Source organism: Cryptotermes secundus, unplaced genomic scaffold (assembly GCF_002891405.2).
Source record: "Cryptotermes secundus unplaced genomic scaffold, Csec_1.0 scaffold948, whole genome shotgun sequence".
Taxonomy (NCBI): domain Eukaryota; kingdom Metazoa; phylum Arthropoda; class Insecta; order Blattodea; family Kalotermitidae; genus Cryptotermes; species Cryptotermes secundus.
This window is the reverse complement of record NW_019727110.1, coordinates 239,898-251,184: the sequence shown is the minus strand read 5'-3', so window position 1 is coordinate 251,184 and position 11,287 is coordinate 239,898. Positions and strand designations below refer to the sequence as shown.

Here is an 11,287-nt window from a genome sequence, read left to right as displayed (position 1 = left end):
CTAAGATTATGTGAAGTTAAGTTCGCCCAGGGGATCCCTTAGCTGTCGGGCTGCTTGGCTAGTTCGTGAGGTTTGGTCCGTTTGAGTCGCCTGGTTAGGTTTCCCACATTTAGGGGCCTGGACGCTTCTTCATTGACGTGGTGTCGAAGTCGTGGCGTATCTTGCAATAATGGATGCGACTGTTTCGACACCGAGGTCTCGATGGAGGTCCCTGTTGCGTACATACCAGGGCGCATCTGCTATGCGTCTTAGTACTTTGTTCTGGTATCGTTGGATTACTTCGATGTTGCATTTTTTCGCACGTCCCCATAGTTGGACGCCATATGTCCAGACTGGGCGCAGCCTTTGTTTATACAGGAGCAGCTTGTACATTGACAGTTCTGATCGACGTCCGGTCAGCCAGTACATTTTTCGAAATTTGATTTGCAGTTCCTCTTGCTTCTTCTTAATATGCTCCTTCCATCGGAGTTTGGCGTCAAGTGTAATTCCGAGGTACTTTGCTGTGTTGGCAGGCGGTATTCTTACTCCATTTAGTGAGATTGATCGCTGATTAATCTTTTGGTTGGCGAAGTCGATGTACGTAGATTTGGTTTCATTGAGCTTGATACGCCATTTACGTGTCCAGGTGGCGATATTATCAGCTGCTCGTTGCAGTTTTGTTGTTGAGTCCTCGATTGTGTTTCCTGTCGCCATCGCTGCGGTGTCGTCCGCAAATGTGGCAGTCGTGCAGTTCGGCGTTTGTGGTGCGTCATTGATATGAAGTAAATAGAGGACCGGTCCCAGAACGCTTCCCTGGGGAACACCGGGTACGTATCTTCGTGTTTGATGCGAAATTTTCGCCCCTTTAGGTATGATTTGAGGAGCTGATAGTACGAATCAGGAAGAATCGATTTTAGTTTATGCATCAGGCCGTCGTGCCATACTCGATCAAATACTTGTGTTATGTCCAGAAATATTGTCGAGCATACTTTTTTATTTCCAAGAGATTTTTCTATGACATCGGTTATTCTGTGCATTTGGTCAATAGTTGAGTCCTTACTGCTAAACCCAAACTGGTGGGATGGGACAAGTTGGTATGGTCGAGAGAGTGCAGCAGAAGTCGTAGTTCATTACTTCTCAGGTGTGCTTTACAAAGTAAAAGAATATAATATGTGGATATCATGTCTTGGTTTTTTGTCTGTCCGTCTCCTTGTGACTCAGTAACTTACCAGCATTTTTCCAGCTGGATAAGTAATTCAAATTTCTAGTCATATTGATCCATAACATACAGAAGATCACAGATTAAACTGTGCTATATAATGAACTATTAATCAGAGTTTAGTGACAGCCGACATGAGGGAGCTCTGGGCAAAGTTGGTCCGTAGGATTTATTTTTAGTTGCATCGAACAAAACATAAAGTGTAATTTCAGTAAGGCCGTAAATGAAATATTCTGTATATTCCGGTACATCCCATAACATATTTTACAGATTGTATTGAAATATGTTATAATAAACTTACATATAACTTTGTTGATCAATGATGCTTTTCAAACACATACCATAGACTTCATATTTTATTTTAATAATTTTGGTACTGAACTTCAATCACAAATGCCATGAGAAAAACGGCGAGGCGTCAACTGGCCGAAATCGATACCCACTTGCGGCGACTTCAAGAAAGAAAATGAGTCGGTTATGCAGCCATCATTATTGCCGAGATCAGATCTGGGCATGAGATCCTCATATGGTTCCACACCTTCGGCTGCCAGCTGGTCTCGAACCTAGACATTAAGTAATTGTTACGATATGCTGAACTGATGTATCAATGCACGATTTTAACTGCAGAAGCTATGAAGTTTCAGAAATTGNTTTTTTTTTTATTCTCTAGATCAATGTTTCTCAACCGCCGGGCCGCGGCTTCACAAGGGTTGAGAACCACTGCTCTAGGTAAGACATTTTGTTTTTCTGAAACTAACGAAAGTTGTAAACAATTTTGTAACGAAATATGGAAGGTCGCGTGTTCAAGTCCCTATGAGGTCATTGAATTTTTTCAGTGTACCTAATCCTTCCGTCCGCACTATGGCCCTGGGGTTGAATCAGCCTCTAACAGAAATGAGTACCAGGAATTAATTAAATAATTTTCCTGGGGAGTAAAGCGCGGCCGGCGCGTAAGGCTGACAACCTTACCGCCATCTCTGATCCGATTGTCTAGATAATGTGGTACCCTCAACGTCTCACAACCCTATGGGCCTTCACGGCCTGGTACAGGGATAGCTTTATTTTTTATATATTGTTGTTTCGCACATATATAAAATGAAAACTTCCTTATTCTGTGGCCCAACAAAGTGATGGGACATAGATGAAGCCTCCAACTTAATTCTTTAAAGCTCAATGGTTCATATACACTACAGAACTCTGCATTCTGTCCAGAGTTATTAATGTATTTTCATATGATTCTCGTGATAAGCGATTTTTTCCTAAACAACACTGATCAATTGATCTTCGCTGCGGAGGCATAACGTGTTTCCTGTGAGACACGAAAATAATATCTGTTTGCTGAGAAGGAATACAGTCCTTAAGTGCTGATTAGATATTGCCTGGTCGCGGACCTCAGGGTCGTGGTGATAAGCAAGTATGAAGGAATGGTGGAATGTTGACACTCCACTTGCACTGAAATGAATATTTGGTGCAGAAAGAGAGATCAATTAGGAACAGCAACAGCAAACTTAGAAGTACACGGTGTGACAATAAAGTTCCCTGACTGACGCTATTAGAGGAACACTACTAATTCTGTCTGTCGAGAATGAACCAAGAAAGTATATTTATAAGATATGCAAGTTTCTACTTGTTTGGTTGATGCCTATGAGGATTACATTTGTTTTGGTGAATTTAGTTTTTTCGTCGTGTCGAAGGCTTCAAAATGAACAAAGTGCAGGAATGAAGTTACTGAAGCTGCTGAAAGGTTTTAAAGGTTGAAAAATATGTACAGTGAAGAACGATTATCGAGAACACGTGTGTTTCAATGACATAAAAGGTGCATAGAAACTCAGAAAGTGAGAATGCAAAAATCGAGGGTGAAAATAATGTTGACTGCATTTTTTTATGTTAAAATTATTATCCATCATGAATTTCGTCCGGAAAACAGATTGTAAACGGTAAATTTCTTCCTTCAGATTTTTATCTGAAGAAAGAAACGGTCAGAACGTGAAGCTGTCCATCTAGTTCTGACGTAAAGTGCGTATCCTACGCGCATTAATAACGCAGTGTTTTTGCATAGGAGCAAATTTCGATGCGGTGAAAATTTAACTATAGACCAGGGAAAAAATACCAATTTATAACTATGCAGCATAATGTCTATAATCTGTTGATTTTTCTGTCAAATAATATTTGCTGATTTTGGGCTTTCAGTGATTCACTGCTGATATTCTTTTTTTTTTTTTAATTCGCTTAATGGGGGATGGAGTCCAGCTGGGTCCACTCGGCACGGCGGCCACTGATTCGCCTATTGTACCTGCCCCGGATGATTATATTGATGGAGAATTTGGTGGAATGAAGATTGGCAGGGGAAACCGAAGTACTTGAAAAAAACTCGCCTCAGTGCCACTTTGTCTACCACAAATCCCACTTGACCAGACCCCGGGATCGAACCCGGGCCGCCGCGGTGGGAAGCCAGCGACTTACCGCTTGAGCTATGGCGCGGCCTGAATAAGGAAGTAAGTAGGTGGTACAAATGTAGGCGGGAAGTAGATGTGTAGGGAGATTAGGAACGGTTTGTAATGTAAGTCAGTAAATAAGAAGGGATCCAAGGACTCTATGAGTAACTGACCTTCTCGACTTCCTCTAGAACTCTTATGAGGTTGAGGCCTGCAAGTTTCTCGAGGTCCTCTGTACCCCAAGTGGGCTCCCCCGGACGGCTGTCTGCAAGACGGTCGAACAAATCTGGGTACTTAGACACGTCTTCGAGGCCGGCTGGCACTCTGCGAAACACACACGACACAAGTAGCTGTGAAATTCTGAAACGGAGTTAGCTGTCCTGCCCTGACTGAAAGGCGTCAGTTCACACTTACTTGAAGCTCTTGCTAAACTAGGGGCTTTGCTTCGAGTTATTATTTTAACTGCAAATGTTTTTATCCGGTGACAGTGGGACTAAAATAAGAAGCAACCCACAATACACATCACATAAAATAACACACCGCTCCCCAAAAAAAGACACAGCACACGAAACTACACAAACAATGAAGTACACACTACGCACAATGAATACAATGCAAATACAATTACAACTACAACAAATACAATTATAGTTGCAGTTATATAGATTAATATTAATAAAAATAAGAATACTGTACACTAAACAGTAACAGTACTGAAATACGCAATGTTATGAACTGACGCACTCACATTTCATCATGACCTCCCTCCAGTCCACTTCACTACAGTTAGTACGTACCCTTCACATCCTCATCACAATTCACTTTACTTCACATCCACTTCAATTCCAATTCACTTCACTTCACTGCATTTTTTATGATTTCTTCCACACTTTCACTTTGCCTTATTTATCACTTTCCTAACCCTTTTCCTACAATTACTTGGTTTACTGGAGAGAGTCCCTAAAGCATCTGCAGGTTGCAGTTCCCGAGCTGGATGATCCTATTTACAAAGGAATATTTTCCGATATCTCTCTTTTGCTTTCTGCTCCCAATTTTCCTCTCATGATCGCCTCTGCTCAGATAACCTAGTCTTTGTAATCTATCGCTTATAGCCTTCCAAGACCCTTCTCCCGCGTACGCTTTGAAGAGAGCAAATATGCGAGCTATCTTTCTGCGTTCTGTCAAGTTTTCCCAATTTGGATCATTTCTATGATGTGCAAATTTAGCCGCCATGTTTTGGACCCGGTCTAGCGCATTTATCGGTCCCTTCCTGTAAGAATCCCAGCACGCCGCCCCATATTCAAGAAGCGGACGTAGAAGTCATGGTAGGGTAAACTTTCAGTGTTACTATTTCCTTTTTTAAGATGACTCGTAAAACGAAGCGCCTTCCAGGTTTTTTTTTTCATCGTGCAATTAACTTGATCAGCCCAACTTAAATCGCTGCGTAAAATTATTCCCAAGTATTTACAACTGCTCGCTTTCGGAATTACTATGTCCCGTAATGAATATTAAGATTTTTGCAGGCAAACTTACTTGTCTACACCGTCATAGTCGCTACCAATCCCCACATGGTCCACTCCAGCTACAGTGCGGATATGGTTAATGTGTGCTGAAACAGAATATGCAATCAAGCGTTTTAAAAATCTTTCATTGTACAGTATTTTAAACAACTACCGCACATGCACGAATATAAGGCGATCCCTTATTTTTTAAAGTGAAAACCATAAAAATATTTTTTTTGACAACACTGATTGCTATTTAGTTCTAAGTTTTGTAAACAAAAATAAGTAAAAAGTAAATATTAAGGAAAATAAATTTAAAAATTAATATCTTCAATGTAATTCTAGATAGTTTCACAAACAACATTAGAATTAGTAATTAAAACTTATCATTTACAAATTTATTCTGAAGGTCACGAAAATAAAGTGACCCCTCTTTTCCAAGAAATAGCTTTTGGACAGGAATTTCGCCTTATATTTGGGCTAATATGGTACATTCAATGGCACCATCTTATCTTCTGGTAACTTTCCAAATCACCTGACTTTGGTATTGCTGATGACAGAAAACTAAAATAAATGCAGATTATGGGAGACCCCATGGCATGAAGTTCATACCAATTTTCATGAAAATTTCAAGGGATAATATTTATATTAATAATCGTGAAGGAAAACGGTAGACATAAGCAAATCCTTAAGAGGCTATGTTCATCCATATACAGTTAAAGTAGCAGTTGGCTTTGGGACAATTTTTGCTAAGGTTCTTTGTTGTTAGAAATAACATTATCCTGTAATGCTTGTTCGATACAATCATCAATGTACTCAAATTTGCTATTATTATGCGATATTTTGTTCTGTTAGCAATTAATTTTGTAATGTCAGTTGTATGACTTGGCTTGCTTTCCATTCGGTTTATCAAAGAATTGTTATAATTATTTCTCCCCGGAAGCAAACAGAACCATCAAGTACCTACACAAGTACTCAGTGAAATTCTAGTCCTGTGAAACTTTATGCTTCGCTTTCACATTTAAGTGAAACGATAAGCACTACGCATTTAGAAAGAGCTACGAGGTTTATGTATAAAACTGAACCTTTCCATCCCTGTAACAGGCCTCGGAGGCCCATAGAGTTGTGAGACGTCAAGGCCCACACATTTTCTGTGCAGTAGGTCCACAGATGGCGGTAAGGTTGTCAAGCCTTACGCCCCGGACGCCCTTTACCCACGGGATGATGCCTGGTACTCATTCCTGTTAGAGGCTGAGTAGCCCCAGGGCCATAGTGCGGCTAGAAGGTTTAGGTCAGCTGAAAAACTCCATTGTCCTCAGGAATCGAACCCGCTACCGTCTGCCTTTTAGCATAGTGCCTCAACCGACTGCGCTACCGCGTACCCTCTGGTACTTAAAAAGAATACATCTCATGCTAGACTCGATTGATCTGTAGTACGTTATGTTCTTGTATCACTCGAACATTGGAAGCTAGATTTCGAATCCCGCAGAGGATGTGGATCTGCTCCTCTGTTTTCCTGTTGTGTTGTCATGTCGGAAGGTCTGATTCGTATAGAGCGAAGAAAAATAAGAGGAAGTAATTACCAATGAAGAAACGTCAGTAATTATGGATTATTCTGGAATTTGTTACATATTCTTGCCGTGGACTTTCTTAAGTCTTCTTCAGACTTCTTCCGAAGTCGGCAACCCGGGGAACTCAAGGGATAGAAATAGGAACTCGTTTCCTCCGGAAATATAACATGCGTATTTAAATGTCCAATTTCCGATTCTCTTTACTCAGAAAGCGTTATAGACCGTTTCAGAGAAATGAAATGCCTCTATATTCATTCCACCGTGAAGTTGGAGGCTTTACTTCCCTCCGAAATGTCGATAACTACCTATCAGACTATATGGCGTCATAGTCCATAACACTAAATGAACCTTGACTGCAGTGAATACCTCAAACCTCATATAACCTGCGTAAGACGGAACTTCATTTTGATTTATATTCTTCACTGCATGTTGTCAGGATGAGTCAATCAACGAGCATGTAATAACGCTCGAAATAAACCAGAAATCTCCACAAAATTTTGGTTAGAAACCACATGTGAAGAACTCATCTGTAGGAAATACCACAAAAATAAAGATATAGAATATGTCAATGGGGTACATGTTTTTCTAACCAGTTTATTTGAGATTTTGTATTCCGTCACCTTGCGACTTTCAGCACGCTTTCGTATTTGTAAAGAAAACCAGGTTTAAGGATCATGTTCGTGTCTCAGCGCGTCTATCCTCCAATTATTTGTAATTAATTGGCTGATTTCAATAATAAATAGCGTAACCGCATCGATGCCGTGTCCTAGATTTAGGCTAAAGGTAAAGGTAAAGCTAGCCTTGTAACAAGTCGTGAAGGCCCATAGGGTTGTGAGACGTCGAGGCTCCCACATTTTCGCTAGAAAGTCGGTTCACAGATGGCGGTAAAGTTGTCAGGCTTACGAGTCGGCCGCCTTATACCTCCAGGAATATTCCTGGTATTCATTTCTGTTAGAGGCTGAGTCGACCCCAGGGCCGTAGTGCTGCTGAAATGATTGGGTAAATTGAAAAAGCCACCTCATCTAGATTCGAACCTGCTACCTTCCGGCTTTTAGCATAGTACTTCGACCAATTACGCTACCGCGTGCTCCCACCCATAGATTTAGGGATAATTAGAATTATTAGTACTGAGTTTATTTACCAGTAAATATAATAGGCAAAGACAATGGGACATAGTCACATCCTTGCTCACAGGAAATGACCTATTCCCAATCTTGCTGTTCCACAGGAAGAATCCCCGTTGCTTTTTCCTGGAAACTTCTGCTAACTTTGAGAATATGACGTGTGACATTTTCGGTACGTCGTAAACTTAAAGGGGGCGTGCTGGATATCCACGCTAAGAGCAGTATCCATCAGCGAGCTGTCAAAAGCGACTTTAGAACTTTAAGGACCAAATTTCTATACTGCATTTAGCTGACTGGAGATTAAGAAATTTTAGTAAACTCCCAAATTTCAAATATACCCAATCAGTACAGGTTATGGGTGTGCCATATCAGAGGAACTGATGGACAGAGGACCTCAGGGTTTCAGAGAGATCACTCTCGGAGTTCAGTGGTCTGCCACTGCCACTGCCACTGCCACTGCCACTGCCACTGCCACTGCCACTGCCACTGCCACTGCCACTGCCACTGCCACTGCCATCCTTGCGGTTCATATTTGGAAAGTTTAAATTAACACAAGTTCAGGTGGTCGGGTAAACTATTATACATAACAGCTCACGTAACCTTGCTAAGGGAGTAGAAGTATTTATAGCAAAGTGTATTATATGTGTGTTCGAACCAAGCCTATAAATCATACATATAAATATTACCAGCGTTTAAGTGCTGAGTGTGTAGCACTGAGTTCATAACTTCCCCAAACTTAAGCCGAGGCCCCGCCATCCACCCTGAGGAAGAACTCAGCCCTAGCACCACCCTAGCTAGTCCCACATAAACTTACCTCTCTTTCCTAACTTTAAATTTAATTATTGTAAGTAACCACAATTTGAGCTTTTTGTTGCCCAATCAACATATGAGAAGAAAAGAAGAGAGGTGAGGAAGTTCTTCTTAGCGCGTGGCAAAAGTATACCCGCTGGGAAGAACGGTAATAATGGTATTAACTGGCATTGATTTAGACGAATTTTCAAATGATTGTGTTAAATTTTGTAACAGAGGATATTTTAATCAACTGATTAATTTTAAACCGCTTTAGGAAGACTTTCCTTCGTGGGAACTAATTCAGTGTACATACCGACAACGTCTTCCAGAGTTGCTTCAGCTGCGCTCTTGCAGTTGACAAATCCAGAATAGAAGTTCACCATTACGATCCCACCGTTGCCAGGCTGCAATGGAAAGGTTACTGCAGTAACATAATGCGGAGTTACGCGTGTTTTTACTAGAGAATATTCTCGGCTGGGTGAACATCTTGCAGACAGGGAATGCGTAATTGCGTAGAACAGGACGTTACTTATATCGCGTTACACTGGAACTCAGCAGATCACAAAGTGCCATCTCGCAGAGGATGAAGTTGAGGAGAAGAAAAACAAAACGGAGAAAACCTGACGAGGAAGAATAGTAAGCGGAAGTTAAATAAAGAAGATGACAGAGAAGAAAAATGAAGACAATAAAAATAAGAGAAACAGTAAGATTAATAATAATTAAGAAGAAGAAGTATATGGAAAAGAAGACAAAAGACAAAACAGAGGAATAATGTGAAAGGAAGAGAAGAAATTTTTGTACAAATTGTAAATGAAAAAGCAATAAAAGAATACTCGTTATTGAAGCTTCGGGCTCCTAGTAACTTCTGGGAAATGAGCTGCCAGACTACACAGCCTCACTTCCAAGAAGATGGCACCCTTCGTTGTGTTTTATGAATTACAACTTAGAACGATAAATTAAAGGAACCTTTCATTAATAACTGGAACTAATTTTAAACAAGTTTTAGAATAATATAGTAGAAAGAGCAATAGAGTGCAGCAATTACATAAAAGTATCTATTTTATGGTGACCTTGTATGGTCGAAATACGTCGTAGAAATAACACTTATACAAAGTGAAGTAGTAGCACACCATACGTCTACGAGAACGACAAGAAATTAACACAATCAAGACTGACCCTGCAAATTAAATTATTTTCTCGAGTTTAGCTTCATACTTAGACGAAATTACTGGAATAATCAGCGCCAGATTTGACTTATAGATCAATCCAATCAGATATTCTGCACTGGCCTGATAATGAAAGAAGAAAATGGGGGGTACAGCGCCACAGTACATCGTACATCTGTTGTTTATACACTTAAAGAAAGCTTGGAATTTACTTAGGACAGAAGCATTGTACAATTTATTTACTGAATTTGACATTCCCATGAATTTAATTAGACTAACTAGAAGTGTTTAAAATGGGTCAAAACATTGTTTGGTCCTATTCAGACTATCTTTCACGGAAACACCGTAACATAGAAACTGTGATAATTTCAAATAATTGGCAATGACAGTAACAAATAAAGATTACATTCATGAAGACATCAAGAGGAGCTCAAAATCGAGAAATCCCTAGTACCATTGAATTATGAATATTTCAGCATCCCTTCTCCTACTAAAACCTATCTCATCGACTGGAGCCTTGCCTGGGCGTAAAACTTTGTCTCTCTACTTAAGGAAGGAATGCAGATTGAAGGTGTGTGGCTAGAGGTTCTGGGATGGAGGCCAGTAGCAAGAAGCTTGAGGATTTCATAATAAGTAGCTTCATAATTCTGTGCGTCGCTAAATATTGTGACATGCAAATCCATTGCTAGACAACGCCCGCAAAACACACGCGACCAAAAATACTGGAGCAGTGCTTTCTTTGTGTCCTCGGTGACTTCACCCAACAGAGGGTGCGGTCACGTGATGTGTTTCTGTACGTCCAGCTAACGCACCAAAGGACTGGCTAGGTAGCAGTCAAGTGATATGTATTTTCTATTACGCGTTTCCGTGCTGCGTCAATATAAATGAGCAGAATTCCTAAGCAGCGGCAGAACCAAGCTAGCGAACAGAAACTGGAGGACGGAGTTTTAGTTGAGTTTCTAGGTTCTAGGCTAATTGAACAAGAAATGGCAAGAACATTTCATAGTGATCTGAAGTGATAGTTTCTGTGTTGAGATACTTTGCCAGGAGACGACTAGTGAAGACAGAAAATCCTTGTGTGCTTGCATCGGTGGACTTAAAGTATGTAGCTTTATGTGTGATTAAGAGAACTTGTAACCAGAGTGCCAGTAAATCAAATCATCCGATCTAGAACCTGTGAGAAGGTGTGAGAGATAAAGAAATACATACAGAATTTTGTCGGAAATCTTGGAATAAAGGGAGAACTTCGGAGGTCTAGCTGTAGGTGGAAGGATAATATTAGAGTTGGCTTGAAAGAAATAGATCTATCTGGCTTAAAATATGGACCAGTTGTGGGCTGATTACGCAGATTGTAATGAGCTTTCGGATTTCATGAAAAGCGGTGAAATTTGGCTAGATCAGCGACTGCTAGCCTCTCAAAAACGATTGTGTTCAGTGGAACATAAATATTTAGTTATATAAGGAGCAATGATAATAATATAATTAATAAAAGAAAATAT

The 11,287-nt window shown here is 40.4% G+C and overlaps 1 protein-coding gene across 1 annotated transcript in view; it reads right to left on the bottom strand.

Moving 5' to 3' along the window:
• Positions 1-1,395: 1,395 nt before the first annotated feature.
• The window catches only part of LOC111864510 (dipeptidase 1), a 31,805-nt gene continuing 21,913 nt past the window's right edge, over positions 1,396-11,287 (bottom strand). Inside the window, exons 9-12 of the mRNA XM_023851804.2 lie at positions 8,936-9,026; positions 5,167-5,242; positions 3,807-3,957; positions 1,396-1,761 (exon numbers count right to left, since the gene is read on the bottom strand). Coding sequence (XP_023707572.1) covers positions 1,582-1,761; positions 3,807-3,957; positions 5,167-5,242; positions 8,936-9,026 — 498 coding nt within the window. The 3' untranslated portion in view covers positions 1,396-1,581. The remainder of the gene's footprint in view (positions 1,762-3,806; positions 3,958-5,166; positions 5,243-8,935; positions 9,027-11,287) is intronic.